This window comes from Biomphalaria glabrata, chromosome 4 (assembly GCF_947242115.1).
Source record: "Biomphalaria glabrata chromosome 4, xgBioGlab47.1, whole genome shotgun sequence".
Lineage (NCBI taxonomy): Eukaryota > Metazoa > Mollusca > Gastropoda > Planorbidae > Biomphalaria > Biomphalaria glabrata.
The window spans coordinates 38,700,432-38,719,339 of record NC_074714.1 but is presented as its reverse complement, the minus strand read 5'-3'; the positions used below and the strand labels follow the sequence as shown (position 1 = coordinate 38,719,339).

The 18,908-nt window shown below is 38.6% G+C and overlaps 1 protein-coding gene across 1 annotated transcript in view; it reads left to right on the top strand.

Moving 5' to 3' along the window:
• Window positions 1-18,908, top strand: part of LOC106050742 (phospholipid-transporting ATPase ABCA3-like) — a 65,380-nt gene that overhangs the window by 14,353 nt on the left and 32,119 nt on the right. The window contains exons 8-16 of the mRNA XM_056027423.1: window positions 5,778-5,888; window positions 7,191-7,305; window positions 8,149-8,306; window positions 9,779-9,934; window positions 11,112-11,322; window positions 11,611-11,860; window positions 13,560-13,673; window positions 15,731-15,903; window positions 17,139-17,251. Coding sequence (XP_055883398.1) covers window positions 5,778-5,888; window positions 7,191-7,305; window positions 8,149-8,306; window positions 9,779-9,934; window positions 11,112-11,322; window positions 11,611-11,860; window positions 13,560-13,673; window positions 15,731-15,903; window positions 17,139-17,251 — 1,401 coding nt within the window. The remainder of the gene's footprint in view (window positions 1-5,777; window positions 5,889-7,190; window positions 7,306-8,148; window positions 8,307-9,778; window positions 9,935-11,111; window positions 11,323-11,610; window positions 11,861-13,559; window positions 13,674-15,730; window positions 15,904-17,138; window positions 17,252-18,908) is intronic.

Below are 18,908 nucleotides of genomic sequence, written 5' to 3'. Positions count from 1 at the left end.
AGTTGTCTACCAACAGTTTAGTTGTCTACCAGCAGTTTAGTTGTCTACCAACAGTTTAGTTGTCTACCAACAGTTTAGTTGTCTACCACCAGTTTAGTTGTCTACCAACAGTTTAGTTGTCTACCAGCAGTTTGGTTGTCTACCAACAGTTTAGTTGTCTACCAACAGTTTAGTTGTCTACCAGCAGTTTAGTTGTCTACCAACAGTTTAGTTGTCTACCAGCAGTTTAGTTGTCTACCAACAGTTTAGTTATCTACCAGCAGTTTGGTTGTCTACCAACAGTTTAGTTGTCTACCAACAGTTTAGTTGTCTACCAGCAGTTTAGTTGTCTACCAACAGTTTAGTTATCTACCAGCAGTTTGGTTGTCTACCAACAGTTTAGTTGTCTACCAACAGTTTAGTTGTCTACCAGCAGTTTGGTTGTCTACCAACAGTTTAGTTGTCTACCAGCAGTTTAGTTGTCTACCAGCAGTTTGTCTACCAGCAGTTTAGTTGTCTACCACCAGTTTAGTTGTCTACCAGCAGTTTAGTTGTCTACCAGCAGTTTAGTTGTCTACCAACAGTTTAGTTGTCTACCAACAGTTTAGTTATCTACCAACAGTTTAGTTGTCTACCAGCAGTTTAGTTGTCTACCAACAGTTTAGTTGTCTACCAGCAGTTTAGTTGTCTACCAACAGTTTAGTTGTCTACCAACAGTTTAGTTGTCTACCAGCAGTTTAGTTGTCTACCAGCAGTTTAGTTGTCTACCAACAGTTTAGTTGTCTACCAGCAGTTTAGTTGTCTACCAACAGTTTAGTTGTCTACCAGCAGTTTAGTTGTCTACCAACAGTTTAGTTGTCTACCAGCAGTTTAGTTGTCTACCAACAGTTTAGTTGTCTACCAACAGTTTAGTTGTCTACCAACAGTTTAGTTGTCTACCAGCAGTTTAGTTGTCTACCAACAGTTTAGTTGTCTACCAACAGTTTAGTTGTCTACCAGCAGTTTGTCTACCACCAGTTTAGTTGTCTACCAGCAGTTTAGTTGTCTACCAGCAGTTTAGTTGTCTACCAGCAGTTTAGTTGTCTACCAACAGTTTAGTTGTCTACCAGCAGTTTAGTTGTCTACCAGCAGTTTAGTTGTTTACCAGCAGTTTAGTTGTCTACCAGCAGTTTAGTTGTCTACCAACAGTTTAGTTGTCTACCACCAGTTTAGTTGTCTACCAGCAGTTTAGTTGTCTACCAGCAGTTTAGTTGTCTACCAGCAGTTTAGTTATCTACCAACAGTTTAGTTGTCTACCAGCAGTTTAGTTGTCTACCACTAGTTTAGTTGTCTACCAACAGTTTGTCTACCAGCAGTTTAGTTGTCTACCACCAGTTTAGTTGTCTACCAACAGTTTGTCTACCAGCAGTTTAGTTGTCTACCACCAGTTTAGTTGTCTACCACCAGTTTAGTTGTCTACCAGCAGTTTAGTTGTCTACCAGCAGTTTAGTTGTCTACCAGCAGTTTAGTTGTCTACCAACAGTTTAGTTGTCTACCAGCAGTTTAGTTGTCTACCACCAGTTTAGTTGTCTACCAACAGTTTAGTTGTCTACCTGCAGTTTAGTTGTCTACCAACAGTTTAGTTGTCTACCAGCAGTTTAGTTGTCTACCAACAGTTTAGTTGTCTACCAACAGTTTAGTTGTCTACCAACAGTTTAGTTGTCTACCAGCAGTTTAGTTGTCTACCAACAGTTTAGTTGTCTACCAGCAGTTTAGTTGTCTACCAGCAGTTTGTCTACCAGCAGTTTAGTTGTCTACCACCAGTTTAGTTGTCTACCAACAGTTTAGTTGTCTACCAACAGTTTAGTTGTCTACCAGCAGTTTAGTTGTCTACCAGCAGTTTAGTTGTCTACCAACAGTTTAGTTGTCTACCAGCAGTTTAGTTGTCTACCAACAGTTTAGTTGTCTACCAACAGTTTAGTTGTCTACCAACAGTTTGTCTACCAGCAGTTTAGTTGTCTACCAACAGTTTAGTTGTCTACCAGCAGTTTAGTTGTCTACCAGCAGTTTAGTTGTCTACCAACAGTTTAGTTGTCTACCAACAGTTTAGTTATCTACCAACAGTTTAGTTGTCTACCAGCAGTTTAGTTGTCTACCAACAGTTTAGTTGTCTACCAGCAGTTTAGTTGTCTACCAACAGTTTAGTTGTCTACCAACAGTTTAGTTGTCTACCAGCAGTTTAGTTGTCTACCAGCAGTTTAGTTGTCTACCAACAGTTTAGTTGTCTACCAGCAGTTTAGTTGTCTACCAACAGTTTAGTTGTCTACCAGCAGTTTAGTTGTCTACCAACAGTTTAGTTGTCTACCAGCAGTTTAGTTGTCTACCAACAGTTTAGTTGTCTACCAACAGTTTAGTTGTCTACCAACAGTTTAGTTGTCTACCAGCAGTTTAGTTGTCTACCAACAGTTTAGTTGTCTACCAACAGTTTAGTTGTCTACCAGCAGTTTGTCTACCACCAGTTTAGTTGTCTACCAGCAGTTTAGTTGTCTACCAGCAGTTTAGTTGTCTACCAGCAGTTTAGTTGTCTACCAACAGTTTAGTTGTCTACCAGCAGTTTAGTTGTCTACCAGCAGTTTAGTTGTTTACCAGCAGTTTAGTTGTCTACCAGCAGTTTAGTTGTCTACCAACAGTTTAGTTGTCTACCACCAGTTTAGTTGTCTACCAGCAGTTTAGTTGTCTACCAGCAGTTTAGTTGTCTACCAGCAGTTTAGTTATCTACCAACAGTTTAGTTGTCTACCAGCAGTTTAGTTGTCTACCACTAGTTTAGTTGTCTACCAACAGTTTGTCTACCAGCAGTTTAGTTGTCTACCACCAGTTTAGTTGTCTACCAACAGTTTGTCTACCAGCAGTTTAGTTGTCTACCACCAGTTTAGTTGTCTACCACCAGTTTAGTTGTCTACCAGCAGTTTAGTTGTCTACCAGCAGTTTAGTTGTCTACCAGCAGTTTAGTTGTCTACCAACAGTTTAGTTGTCTACCAGCAGTTTAGTTGTCTACCAGCAGTTTAGTTGTCTACCAACAGTTTAGTTGTCTACCAGCAGTTTAGTTGTCTACCAACAGTTTAGTTGTCTACCAACAGTTTAGTTGTCTACCAGCAGTTTAGTTGTCTACCAACAGTTTAGTTGTCTACCAACAGTTTAGTTGTCTACCAACAGTTTAGTTGTCTACCACCAGTTTAGTTGTCTACCACCAGTTTAGTTGTCTACCAACAGTTTAGTTGTCTACCAGCAGTTTAGTTGTCTACCAACAGTTTAGTTGTCTACCACCAGTTTAGTTGTCTACCAGCAGTTTAGTTGTCTACCAGCAGTTTAGTTGTCTACCAACAGTTTAGTTGTCTACCAGCAGTTTAGTTGTCTACCACCAGTTTAGTTGTCTACCAACAGTTTAGTTGTCTACCAGCAGTTTAGTTGTCTACCAACAGTTTAGTTGTCTACCAGCAGTTTAGTTGTCTACCAGCAGTTTAGTTGTCTACCAGCAGTTTAGTTGTCTACCAACAGTTTAGTTGTCTACCAACAGTTTGTCTACCACCAGTTTAGTTGTCTACCAGCAGTTTAGTTGTCTACCAGCAGTTTAGTTGTCTACCAACAGTTTAGTTGTCTACCAACAGTTTGTCTACCACCAGTTTAGTTGTCTACCAGCAGTTTAGTTGTCTACCAACAGTTTAGTTGTCTACCAGCAGTTTAGTTGTCTACCAGCAGTTTAGTTGTCTACCAACAGTTTAGTTGTCTACCAGCAGTTTAGTTGTCTACCAGCAGTTTAGTTGTCTACCAGCAGTTTAGTTGTCTACCAACAGTTTAGTTGTCTACCAACAGTTTGTCTACCACCAGTTTAGTTGTCTACCAGCAGTTTAGTTGTCTACCAGCAGTTTAGTTGTCTACCAACAGTTTAGTTGTCTACCAACAGTTTGTCTACCACCAGTTTAGTTGTCTACCAGCAGTTTAGTTGTCTACCAGCAGTTTAGTTGTCTACCAACAGTTTAGTTGTCTACCAACAGTTTGTCTACCACCAGTTTAGTTGTCTACCAGCAGTTTAGTTGTCTACCAACAGTTTAGTTGTCTACCAGCAGTTTAGTTGTCTACCAGCAGTTTAGTTGTCTACCAACAGTTTAGTTGTCTACCAGCAGTTTAGTTGTCTACCAGCAGTTTAGTTGTCTACCAGCAGTTTAGTTGTCTACCAACAGTTTAGTTGTCTACCAACAGTTTGTCTACCACCAGTTTAGTTGTCTACCAGCAGTTTAGTTGTCTACCAGCAGTTTAGTTGTCTACCAACAGTTTAGTTGTCTACCAACAGTTTGTCTACCACCAGTTTAGTTGTCTACCAGCAGTTTAGTTGTCTACCAACAGTTTAGTTGTCTACCAGCAGTTTGTCTACCACCAGTTTAGTTGTCTACCAACAGTTTGTCTACCAGCAGTTTGTCTACCAGCAGTTTAGTTGTCTACCAACAGTTTGTCTACCACCAGTTTAGTTGTCTACCAACAGTTTGTCTACCAACAGTTTGTCTACCAGCAGTTTGTCTACCAGCAGTCTACGACCACCCGCAAAACATGCTAGACTTTATTTAGGGTGTTAAATGCATTTTACGATTTTATTTTTGGAAGAGTTCTCCAGCTGCAGCTAAGGTGAGGTGAGAGCAACTCTTTAAAGCGTTTAGCACAAATCAAAACCTATGATTTCCACACTGTAATACTCAAATCTCATTCAGTGAAAAAATACAAAAAAAAACAACATTAGTCTACACGTAACATCAACAAAAACTCAGCACTTCAATGTTTACATTAAAAAGTACTCTTGGGATGCCTTGGAAGGGTAGCAGCTCTAGTGGTCAGGCAGTCGTACCTTCTGCAGAGGAGCGCCTGGCTCACTCTTGGTTCCCTCTCCACTACCAAATCTAACCTGCGGCTCCCAGTATCTGTAATAAGCGCAGCGGCCACACCTCGGAAACGGATTTGACTGGTCGGCTAAACAAGGTGGAGGGTACCTGACGCGTCCGTGACACTTATTAAATGTTGTGGAACTTATGCCTACATTAAACTAACCCAATCCTTTAATTTGTTGTTTTTTTAAATGTTCAAACCATATTATATATATATATATATATATATATATATATATATATATATATATATATATATATATATAATATGCATAATAGGCCCTATATTGGGCCTAAATGTATCTGCTGGAAAAGCTAGCTCTAGATCGCTCCTCATGGCGTGTTGGAGTCTCAAGATATGAGGCAGATCGGCAGTCATGTAAGAACGTAGATCTAAAAAAAAAAGTCTGAGAAAAGAATCAGGCCTAACTGAAGCAGACCCAACCTACCCATTCAGGCTTTTTAAAGCGAAGATTGAATTCCACAACCATCTTCGAGTTCATAAGACATGAGAAATGTGCTCATCTTTGACTACAGAGGAGAAGCTATTATATTATTATTATTATTTTAAATGAACCTGTCTAAGTAATATTACCTCTTCGTTAATATTAATACGTCATTTATTTTAATATTTATAGTAAATCTATTTTAGTTATCTTAAGCGATCTAGTTTCTTGCTAAGCGTATTTACGTGAAGATAGTTATAACGTAGGCTACTCAGAGTTAGCTATCATAATATTTTAGAATGTAGGTTTTCTTTTACTTATTCCGATCATGGCAATCATTTTGTTAAAAAAATGTATATAATGTGTACTATGGATGTCTCACTTCTCAAAGTCCTAACAGTTATTACGATACTATAATCAAGACTTTTTCTATTGCTTAAGTGGCTATATAAAAGTAGCAAAAAGATGACTGCATCGCGGGATTCCTCCAATGAGTTCAAACAGTATCAAGAGAAGACACCTGATTATGACGTATCTATCCAAGTGAAACAGGTTGGTATGTTTCTGTGTGTGTCTATGTTAAATACTTTTTTAGCTTTAAAGAGAAATTGTGTCATTGAGACCAATCGATTTTGTAAGCAAGTATATATGTGTTGTATGTGTGTGTATGTGTCCAGAGATGTAGCACTAATACACAAAACACTGAATCATTATCTCTTTTTAAACACAATTCAGAAAGACACCGAGATAAATGCAAATTTCTTTTACCATCTGTAAGGAAGGATGATCTCTTATAATTGCCCCTCCTCCTAGTCCCTATTGCGGCTAGGGTGCGGAACGGGTTGCCTAAATCAGCCAGGAAATCCAATCTAATTAACGTGACAGACTAGATGAGCACAATGACACACATGGGACGTAAACATCTGCTTCTTTGAAGGCACGTCTGTCATTTATAAGGTTTTGTTTCACATTCGCATGGAGATGCTCTATAAGTAGGCCTACAATGTGGCGAAAAGAAGTTTCTCTGCTGTCCTAATAATCTGATTGAGTGCGGACTGGGGAAGAGGAGAACTGTCTAGAGAAAGTTTTTTGTTTTGTTTCCTAATAAGAATAAAAGAAAACAACTTTAGTGGACATAGCAGAACTCCATGGCTATATGTCTACTAGCCTCGCTCTGAGTCTCTGCTATGATTCAAGGTTTATTCGCGTGTGTTTAGATCTAGACCTACATGTTCGACTATAGATATATATGTTAGAAGACCATTGTTTCTTCTAAAAGTTAATTCTAGTCTGGCGGTCATGAGTTGTCCATTAACCACATTAGTGTTAGCGGCGCTCTTCGTACAGTTTTTTTTCCAAAGTGGTATTTCGGGGCCAGTGTTTTGTTCGGGCTTCTTGGTAAAGAATGCAGTCTTTGAAGGACGTCAGCATTATCAGGTAACATGTACTCCAGATGGACAGATTTCACTAGTTCCAATTTTGAGCTTCAGGAACATATGTTGTCTCATTCTGTTGTGTCCGGTTCTGAGGCGAAAGATTAGACGTTGATTTTGTCGGAATAGCTTAAAATAGGCGTCGTCTATCTTGTGATTCGGATGAGAGCTTCGTACGTTTTTGTTTATCTTCCAATATATCACCACCACATTTCTTCATACCGCTTTCTCTTCCTTATCTGGATTTGATTTCTCAAAGAAAGTTAATGGGATCTTAAACATCAAAGTGTTAACAAAGAGCAGATACGATGATTCCATTAGTGTGAGATTCTCCGATAAGCTTACCAAATGAAAAAACAAAACTATTTTCCTGTTTGACTATTTTCATATTTTGATTGTATATTGAATTTTTTTAAAATAGTTATCGGTATTCGGTGAACATGAACTGATTAACCTCAATCTGAACCTGTATGAAGGGCAGATAACTGTGCTAGTCAGCAGCTCGGGAAAAAACCCGCTCTTAGACATACTGGCCGGTAGGTGCAGCTAGTTTTGTGAGCATGGTTACATAATTGTCAATAGTACAGTTAGGTTTTAAGAAATATCCAGAAATGTATTTTTCCGAACAAGAAAAAAAAATGTGTTGTTTTTAGATGATATGCAGGCTAAATGATTAGATTAGATTAATATATGTATATACATTTGCGAGATGGTCCAATCTCATTTGTGGATGTATGGGGTGATGGTAAATCTGGGATAATATTTGCATTAGGCGCTCAGCAAACACAGCTCAGCTCGATCAGGGATTGGAACTCTAGCCCCCTTGGTAGGTCGCCAAACGGTTTATGCCTCTTAGCCTTACATCCCATACGTTTTAGAGTTTAGTGGAACTAGATCAGGAGAATTTCTGTTGATGGTAAAAACAAGCGAATATTTGTAATATTTATGCTAGGATAATTGATGGGTAATTCCTAATTTAGTAACTAAAATAAATCTATGTCTAGTAGAAAAAATCTATAGATGGAAGCTCTGACACCAAGGGCAAATATACACTATTGGCCTGCTCAGGTAAAAAAAAACCATCAGCCACACAAATGTTGCCTTGAGTACCAAGAAGTGTGATCATTGTGATTTTTAGAAATTATGCAAAAGATACATGTGGTATTTCATGGTCTTCAGATCTAGAAAATAATTTGCAGCAGTGTCATACATTAGAAGACAAAGACACACAGTGACAGATGTTTGAAGTCCTAATATTAATGGCCGCTGTTCTATATGCCTTATATATATATATATATATATATATATATATATATATATATATATATATATATATATATATATATATATATATATATATATATGTTGCTCTCTGTTAGGTAACATAAAGCCGACCTATGGTAAGGTCACTGTCTACGATATGGACGTTGTCAAGAATATCAGGAACATTCTGGAGATGACAGCTGTTGGATCCCACGATCAGCTGGCGTTGTACACAGGCCTGACAGTCCGGGACAATCTTAGAATATTTACTTACGTGAGTGTGTAATCTGTTAGATTCTGCTAGAAGATTGTTACCTTTAAAGCGCGCCTGCAGTTATCAAGCTTTGACAAAATAAAAAACAAACAAACAAGTAAAGTAAAATAAATACTTAAAAAAACAACAACTTATAATGAGTGAAGGGAGAGCATCGTCCAAATGCTATCATATTTCTCAATGTTGTAAGATTTGTCTCTCCTTTTTCAATATAAAACAAAATTAATAAATTACCAATAATTTATTAACTTTTTTTTGCTAGATTCATGTGTGGTTATCGACAATGAATAATATATGCAAAATTTCATCTTGATCCGAGATAGGAAAGTGGTAGAAAAAACGTGTAAGAGAATCCACTGAGACAGACAGACGGACGTAGTGAGTTAATATAAACATTTTGATGATCTCATCACTTCTTTCAATGTGTTTGAATAAAATAATAAAATAAAACGTCTTAAATGTCCAGTCCTGACCTTTACGTGTGGCTCAGATATTGGATTCAGCCGAACTGTTATCCCTGACAGGAAAAGGGGCAAAAGCGAGTTACTTATATAGCAGAAGGATTAACTTCTATAGCAGAAGTAACTTATATAACCTTCTGCGTAAACTAACTATAAAATGACTGCAGAGAATAAAGTATGTCTGTGAAGAAAAAAGTCCCTTTAAGTATAAACTACATTTTATTGTGAAGCATTCAAACGTAACATATATACAAGGCTAACAGTATCTACAGATAGCCAACTCCAATAGATGACTTCCTTCTACTTATTTACAACACACTCATAACTTCTCGTAAGTCCCCTAACTCCCCGGTACCCAACACTTGACCATGTGTTACGGTTGACCACACATAGTTACCGTGTCACAACAATGTCATTATTTTAAATTTTTTACCAAATTTTGATGTCGCCAGCCATAAGTTTTTTTTTGTTTTTTTTTAATTTTTGAGGCCCACCAATCGAAAAGGTTTCCGATCCCTTCTTTACAGCATTTAGGTTTGGGAGAAATAACATGTTTAGAAGAGTCGTAATACTCACGAAAGGATCCGCCATATTTGAAAATTAATCTCGGAAACAAGCTTATGGAGAAATGAATTGGCTAGCATCCACTCAAAAATTTAGGATATATAACTAGTGTTATTTTTTAAACTCTCTTTAATAATTTGGTAAAAATTTGGTTAAAATAAATTCCAGAAATTGTCACAACCTAATGCTAAGATATAATTGTTTGGTCTCTGTGTAGTGGCTATCATGATTGAGATAACATTTGATCTTTATAAGGATTGTGATTTGAACATTTGGGCTCGCGACTAGTCAAGTTTTAGACAAACATCTGTGAAACTAGGATTAACTCATTATCTTTCTCTCTCTCTCTCTCTCTCTCTCTCTCTCTATATATATATATATATATATATATATATATATATATATATATATATTATAATTCGTTCGACTGGTTATTTCATCGATCAGCTCAAACGAACCAAACCAAATCAAGGAGAAATAAACATCACAAAGATCGCCGATGAATACTTTTTGACTCCTCTCCTGGACAAGAGAGTGTCCAAGTTAATGCCCTCAGAAAAGAGAATGCTGCAGGTAGCGATAACACTTGCTGGATCGTGCAAGGTAAAAGTTCTTATCTTATTTATGTTCAGGGAGCTTGTTTAATTAACTCCACTATGAAAGCAGTTTACACATGAAACTGACGGAATGTTATTTAGCCTAGTTTGAGTTTCACAGCCTTATGTGCACCCTCAGTGTCATAAGGTGCAGTGCAGTGCGAATGCTTTGACGGACCTAGCTAAAAATAGATGCACGAATTCAGATTTAGTAACGTTTGGTTTGGTGAGATATAGATTTGTCTGAAGTGACTAAATAATATAATTTAAGCCTCATCTATTGCTTATTTTGCATGTAGTTAGGGCCTATACAATTATATTCGAATATTTTTCAAGTATAAACATTATTTAAAAGGTTTTTCAAAAATTAACATTTTGCGCGCGTCAAAACTGTCGAGTATCCAAAGAGCATTTAACCATCTTTCTGTTGGCGTCTTATGCTGACCAAAACAGGCCAACTACAAGAGGTCTCGCTTAGCATGAAGATAATAGTACGATCAACACACCATAAGAAAGATATATTTTTCGCTACTTGTGTCTCGATTGTCAGTCACACTTCAGGGTCGGCCCTTGCAAGCATGTTACTTTATTTGACTAAATTCGACCTGCCTTATTTAATAGGATGAATGATGAGCTGTAGATGTCGGAAGAATGCGTTTCTGTAGATAACAATAAACCATATCACCTAACTGTCAAGAGAAGGGCCGCCAACACAAGTGCTTTTTTTTTGTCAAAGGTTGAGAAACACTGCTCTAATTGTAATATAGACCACCTTTTGCTTTTCTCATAGATATATACGCAGGGTTGGGGTTTGCTTGGCATTAGGGTTTGGAAAAAAATCGACCTCCCCCCCACGTAGAGGCGCATGATCTTTTTAGAACTCTTTGATTGAACTAGCAAACTGAGGTACAAGGCCTAGACTAGAGGCGCAAGATAGGTCAGTAATCACTCCTGTTAATGATTTTAGGAGGTTTCATATTAAGTACCTAGAATTTTCCCCTAAATTGGCTAAAGTAATTCCAAATGAGGATCTGGATATGATTTTTATATTTATATATGCTACTCTCGTTTAGCAGCCACATTGTCTATGTATTGGATTGGCATGCTAGGTAACATTGGATTAGAATTTCAATGGGTCTTAACACTCAACATTACTTTAAAATAAAAATATGTTGAACTCGCAGCTCATCGTATTGCAAGAGCCCACACTGGACATGGATTCGACCACATCTCACAGGTTCTGGAACATTATTTCCCGGATGAAGCAGGACCGGACAATCGTAGTGTCCACCAAAACGCTGGAACTGGCTGAAAGGATCGCTGACCGAATGGTTTTCTTCGTCGGAGGTCATATGATATGCAGCGGAAGTGTTCCTTTTTTGCGAAGGCTTGTAGGTCAGTTGTTTGGCTCGAATTCAAACGAAATTTTGCCTCTTAGGTTTATTTCCCAGATTACTTGATCTTCTCGCTATTTGAATATTCAACATAAAAAAAAAGTGCTGGATTTTTTAAAGTTTTGTTTCCCTGTTAAAACGGTTTTACACGAACTGACCGAAAACAAAACATTGGTCAAAGTAAAAAAAATCCTAGCAAATTCAAAAGAAACTATACTAACAACACTTTCATTGTAATCTATATGATATTTACCACACTTTTCTTTTTTTTTTTTAATATGTGAATTAGGCGCTGGCTATTACTTGACCCTCAAACTGGCCAAAGAAATTCGAGCTGACCGCATCAAGCGCGCTGTCCGTCTGCATATCCCCGAGGCCACCGTTCTTAACGAGAAGGTGGGTCTCATAGTCTTTCTTCTACCACTCGAATCGACGCCCCTGTTCTATGGGCTGTTTACGCTCTTTGAGAGGAACAAGAAAGACATGTACATAGAGAGCTTCAGTATCAGCGCCAAAACGATTGACGAAGGTTTCAAACGGTAAAGTAAAGGAAGTCATGTATATGTAGACTTGTGAAAAAGACGTCCAAATTGTGTGTGTTAAAGTGATTCATTTTGTGAAGCGAATGTTCTTACTTACTTACTTTATCCTGTGTACTCCCAGGAGAGCATAGGGCCGCAACCACACCTATCCACTGATCTCGGTTCTGAGCAGCTTTCTTCATCTGCTCCCATGTCATTCCAGTACCCTCAGCTTCACTGATGACTGACCTCTTCCAGGTTTGCTTGGGTCTGCCCACTTTCCTCTTTCCTTGTGGGTTCCAGTCAAGTGCCTGCCTTGCAACACTGGTATCTGGTTTTCGCAGGGTGTATCCTATCCAGCTCCATTTTCGTTTTTTGATGTCTTGGGCTATGGGCTTTTGTCTAGTTCTCTCCCTCAAATCGATAGTAGTTATCTTTTCTGGCCACCTAATTCCTAATATCCGGCGTAGGCATCTGTTAACAAAAGTCTGGAGCTTTTCCATATTTGTTTTAGTGACTCTCCAAGTTTCTGAATCGTATAGAAGGACAGACTTAACGTTTGTATTATAGATTCTTATTTTGTTATGTAGAGAAAGTGCCTTAAATTAGAGCACCAGATTGTTTGAAGAGTTGAAAAGGCAGACCTACCTTTATTGATCCGAATTAGAAGGGAATGTTCGATCTTATATATTTATTCTATCATTTTATTTCTCCCCTGTCTACCATTGCAATCAATATTTAGAGCTTGTCTTCATTTCTCCCCTGTCTACCATTGCAATCAATATTTAGAGCTTGTCTTCAAGTCCAACGATTAAGAAGTATTTCACGTGACTGTGCAGCCCTGCTTATGACCTACATATTTTTACCAAAGCAAACGCAGACAAAACCGCTGTGAGTGAGAGTTTGACTTAAGGTGTACGCCTGTCTTTGATAACATTTCATTTGAGCCTCAAAGTTGTATCCCACATTCTCAGTTGTCCAGTTGTCTCTTTCGGAGGCCATTAGCTGCCAGGTATCCTCAATGTTAGTTAATCTAAGCCGGACCCTGAGCATGTCTTGTAAGCATTTCCTTACGGTATCTCTGTTACATCGTCCTTCCTTAAGCTCGCTAAGAAAAAAAAATTGCTTTTGACATACGGGTCATGTCCCGTGGGAATATGTGCCCTGGCCATTGCAGATGCAGCAAGCAGTGCCTCTTGATAAATAAATTTATAAATAGAGAGATAGATACATCAATATTTATGTGTTGACCAAACAGTGTTTTTTTTTCCTAAAGTATGGATTACCATTGCAATCTCAGTGTAACGTTGTGTTAGGGCAAATTCAAAGTATCACTCCAAGTCAGTGCTGGATTTACCTATTAACAACACGAGGACTAGCTAAGGGCCCCTGCTTACCTGCCCCCCCCCCGCCCCCACCAGAAAAAACAAAAGAAACATTACCTTACTAGGGCTCCATATTTCAAATAGCTTAGGGCCTTATCAAGTCTAAGTAAATTAATTATTGATAATTAGTTGTTTTTTTTATCGAATAAGGGAAATAACTTGTACATTATTGGTAATATAATTTTATGGATTGAGTTCTTCCCCTTTAGATAAGCTTTGTGTTTTTTTAAGGGATTTTAAAAATATATTTTGCTTGTTCTCCAAGTCTTACCAAATTGTTATGTTAAAGGAACAAATGTAATGCTAAATGGATATGTGTCTGCTCCTAACAGGCTTCTCTTTAAAAGTAAACGGAAGGACAGCGACCTGAGAAACCTCTTGTCTGAGAGTAGTCTTTGCTCCTACTCACCATTGAACAAATACATCAAGGATAAGATAGCAATCCAGTAAGTAGACATCTTGACCTCGTTACCTCACTTCCTGGAAAAAAAACGAGGATTAACTCTTGCCGTTGTCAGGGCCGCGGCCTTAGGTAATTGGAGTCCCTAGGCAAAGCTAAATTTGGAGGCCCCAAATGAAAAAAATCAAAAAAGAACAAATAAAATGACACAATTGAATTAAAAGCCTACTTTATGATCTCTATCTCAATCAACAAAAACCTGAAACAGAGATCTAATTATGTAGCCTTCAAATAGCGTTCCATAAACTTCTTTAACATATTCGCGCAGATGACGCAAAGTTTTTTCAATCCAACCGATTTTCTAACCGTATCAAAGCACCCTTAGATTCAATACATTATTGTTTTAAGTATAAACTCGATCGGAGAATGTGTGAGGGAGAAGTAGCGTTAACAATTATTTAAGGGGACTAAACCCAACAAATTTACTCATAAATGTGAATTCCGAAGGATTAGTTTCCGTTGTTGGTATAAAAAAAATAATTAATTCATTGGTCTCCTTCCGTCGTAAAACTACTATGGTTCATCTCGAACATTTGTTTCACATGGCTGTGGAGCCCTATTTTGGAGAGACACTCCCGTCCACATATATTGCAGGTCAAGGTAGTAGAGGAGCTGGCCATTTTCCGTGTGGTACGCTTTTCTTGAAGAGCCGAGGCCCATGTTTTCTCGCAGTATGTAGCTTTCTTGGTCACCGTCTCTCTCAACTAGTGCTGTCTTAGACAATGTCTTCCCAATGGTCAGTATCAATGTGCACAGATTTTAAATCCCTTTTTATCACATCAACGTAACGGAGGTGGGGGCGACCAGTTTTTCTTGAGCCAGACAGAATGATTTTCGGGATGCGATTGTCCTCCATCCAGCGAACATGTCCAAGCTAGCACAGGCGGCGTTGCCTGAGGACTTTAAAGATGCTGGGAAGGCCCGTTCTCGCGAGAATCTCAGTATTACACATAAAAAAAAATAATTACCAGTAATAAATTGGTTACTTTTTATTTTATAGATTCGTGTCTTTTCTATGACAATGAATAATTGTGCGAAGTTTCAACTTGATCCGAGACTAGTTCTGGGAGAAATAACGTGTACACACTTTTTACCGCGACCCCTTTTTACAATTGTCCACTATGCAGCGACCCCCAGCCGTAAAAGCATGTTTTTGCTAATGTTATAATCACCAAATAACTAATTACAAAAAACTGTGTTTGTAATTTTATGACTTGCATGTATTTACTTTTATAGCATGATCAACATATTCATTTTTTGTACTCATGTGGTCATTTGAAACGGAGCCTTTCGTCACACGTTTGATGGATAGTAATTGAAACTGTGTCAAATAAATTCTTATGCTGCGGCCTGCGACAATTATAAAGTTTGGAATTATAATGCATCAGTTCATCACATCATCTATTCTCGAATGACAATTATATATATGTAAAAAATAGTAGCTACCCATGAAAAACTTTGTAGACAAAAATCTATTTTACCGATGGTCTTAGGCGATCCCTGGAAAATTGTGATTCGACCCCCAAGGGTTCGCGACCCACATGTGAAAACCCCTGTCCTAGACCAAAGTTAAGTGATAACAGGTTTAATTTTCCTATTTTTTAGCCCACGGCAAGTGGGAATCTTAGTGATGAGTGAACCAATCATGGCCCTTGTAAATATATCATAGATTTATCCACTAATTTCTTTTCAATGAAATTTTGCAGGGATACGTTGAAGATTTCGGGCTACTATAATCATTTATTTCAGGAAGTCATTAAAACGGAGAAAAATAAAAAGGCTAGATATTTGAACCTATCAATAAATTAACAATTTATTTTGTGCTCTTAATTTGTGTACTAAATTCTCATGTTCCACATTGATATAATTGTATTTCTAATTTCAGTCATTGAAATGGTGACATTTTTAAAAAGTGTGATTTGAAGATTCGATCCCTTTCCGTTATGGTCTCTCTCCCTTACCGATTCTTTAGAAAGCAGTTTAATGAAAGCAGTAAACGTCTTGACACTTAGACTTATGCATCAAGTATTTTCATTGATCCAGGAACAGTCAGAAGCTGTTCAAATATTCAGCAAGCTTTCACACCAGTGACGTCAACATTCTCGGCGCCAAAGGCTCATCAGTGGACGCCTCTGATACGACATGTACCTCCAGGAGAAATACAACAGAGACAGAGATCAGAGAGATGTTCACGCCTCTGTTTGTAACCGTCAACAGTAAGTAGGAAGTACAAAGTACAGAAAGTAGGTAGTACAAAGTACAGAAAGTAGGAAGTACAAAGTACAGAAAGTAGGTAGTACAAAGTACAGAAAGTAGGTAGTACAAAGTACAGAAAGTAGGAAGTACAAAGTACAGAAAGTAGGTAGTACAAAGTACAGAAAGTAGGAAGTACAAAGTACAGAAAGTAGGAAGTACAAAGTACAGAAAGTAGGTAGTACAAAGTACAGAAAGTAGGAAGTACAAAGTACAGAAAGTAGGTAGTAGAATGTGAGTATCAATATATAGATCTAGCGCCTCCATTGTAGTTCTCGTGCATTCTTAAACGCAGAAACGCGTTCTCATTCTATTGAAAAAGGTATAACTAATTAAGTGGTTGTGGGGCCTCGGTCGCACCTACCACGTCTCTGGATCCGCCATTTCATGAGGAGCGACCGAGAGCTAGCATTTAGGGTTAGGGTTAGGGTCCCGCCCGTCGTAATTGGCGTGGATACTTTTTATCTGTGACAATTATAAGATTTCAACAACTTCTGGTAATACTGTTATGTGATGAAATAGGAATGTTTCTTAGACAAAGTGGCTAGAAAGTGATTAGCTTATTTGCCATACTTCATTAACTAGGTTGGCATTTCCTGATACGGTACTTCCCAAAAAGTCAGACATTTTTTTTACCACTTCTATCTTTTTTTACATTGATATAAGGCCAAAACTTTTGCAGACGAAGAAGGACATGCTCTTTTGAAGGTCCTCTTCGTTTGAGGCATTTAGGACACAGTCACCTGGGAATAGCAGGTCTCTGATGCAGTCATAGTATAGTTAGGTCTTCTCCTTAAATCTTTGATTGTTAAATAAATTTGCATCATTGAAATATTGCATGCCTACACCAAGGCTTTCTTCGTGAAAGGCATCTTTCTGCACGGCGGTAAACATTAAGCTGAATAGTGATGAAGCCAGTGCACAGCTCCGCCTCACACCATTTGGGACAGGAAAAGGCTTGTGTATTCTCCATTGTCTTGGATTCTTGTTTGCATGTCATCATGAAATAGCCGTATCATTGTTATTAATTGATCTGGGCAGCCAAATTTGGACATATATTTGCCAAAGACCTGCCCTGCACGACTGACCTAAGTGATTGCTTTGCTTAAATTTATGAATCAATAGATTGCATGCAAACTGCAAATAGAACAATGCAAATGGATCTATTAATGTATGTGGATATTTTGATGCTCTGCAGAATTGAACAAAGGGAAATTAACAGGATACAGACTTCGAATCGCCCGGATTTTTGCTTTAATGGGCAAGAAGATGCTCTTCAGTTGCAGGACTGTATTAGTGGAGGTGTTACAGGTAGGGACTGTACATGTGGAATTTGTAAATGTAGGGACTCTTCGTGTGGAGGTGTTACAGGTAGGGACTGTACATGTGGAATTTGTAAATGTAGGGACTCTACATGTGGAGGTGTTACAGGTAGGGACTGTACATGTGGAGGTGTTACAGGTAGGGACTGTACATGTGGAATTTGTAAATGTAGGGACTCTTCGTGTCGAGGTGTTACAGGTAGGGACTGTACATGTGGAATTTGTAAATGTAGGGACTCTACATGTGGAGGTGTTACAGGTAGGGACCGAACATGTGGAGGTGTTACAGTTAGGAACTGTACATGTGGAGGTGTTACAGTTAGGAACTGTACATGTGGAGGTGTTACAGTTAGGAACTCTACATGTGGAGGTTTTACAGATATGGACTGTACATGTGGAGGTGTTACAGTTAGGAACTGTACATGTGGAGGTGTTACAGTTAGGAACTGTACATGTGGAGGTGTTACAGTTAGGAACTGTACATGTGGAGGTGTTACAGATATGGACTGTACATGTGGAGGTGTTACAGTTAGGAACTGTACATGTGGAGATGTTACAGATATGGACTGTACATGTGGAGGTGTTACAGTTAGGAACTGTACATGTGGAGGTGTTACAGTTAGGAACTATACATGTGGAGGTGTTACAGTTAGGAACTGTACATGTGGAGGTGTTACAGATATGGACTGTACATGTGGAGGTGTTACAGTTAGGAACTGTACATGTGGAGGTGTTACAGGTAGGGACTGTACATGTGGAGGTGTTACAGGTAGGGACTGTACGTGTGGAGGTGTTACAGGTATTGACTGTACATGTGGAGGTATTACAGGTAGGGACTGTACATGTGGAGGTGTTACAGGTAGGAACTGTACATGTGGAATTTGTAAATGTAGGGACTCTTCATGTGGGGGTGTTACAGGTAGGGACTGTACATGTGGAATTTGTAAATGTAGGGACTGTACATGTGGAGGTGTTACAGTTAGGAACTGTACATGTGGAGGTGTTACAGATATGGACTGTACATGTGGAGGTGTTACAGATATGGACTGTACATGTGGAGGTGTTACAGATATGGACTGTACATGTGGAGGTGTTACAGATATGGACTGTACATGTGGAGGTGTTACAGATATGGACTGTACATGTGGAGGTGTTACAGATATGGACTGTACATGTGGAGGTGTTACAGATAGGGACTGTACATGTGGAGGTGTTACAGATAGGGACTGTACATGTGGAGGTGTTACAGATATGGACTGTACATGTGGAGGTGTTACAGGTAGGGACTGTACATGTGGAGGTGTTACAGGTAGGGACTGTACGTGTGGAGGTGTTACAGGTATTGACTGTACATGTGGAGGTATTACAGGTAGGGACTGTACATGTGGAGGTGTTACAGGTAGGAACTGTACATGTGGAATTTGTAAATGTAGGGACTCTTCATGTGGGGGTGTTACAGGTAGGGACTGTACATGTGGAATTTGTAAATGTAGGGACTGTACATGTGGAGGTGTTACAGTTAGGAACTGTACATGTGGAGGTGTTACAGATATGGACTGTACATGTGGAGGTGTTACAGATATGGACTGTACATGTGGAGGTGTTACAGATAGGGACTGTACATGTGGAGGTGTTACAGATAGGGA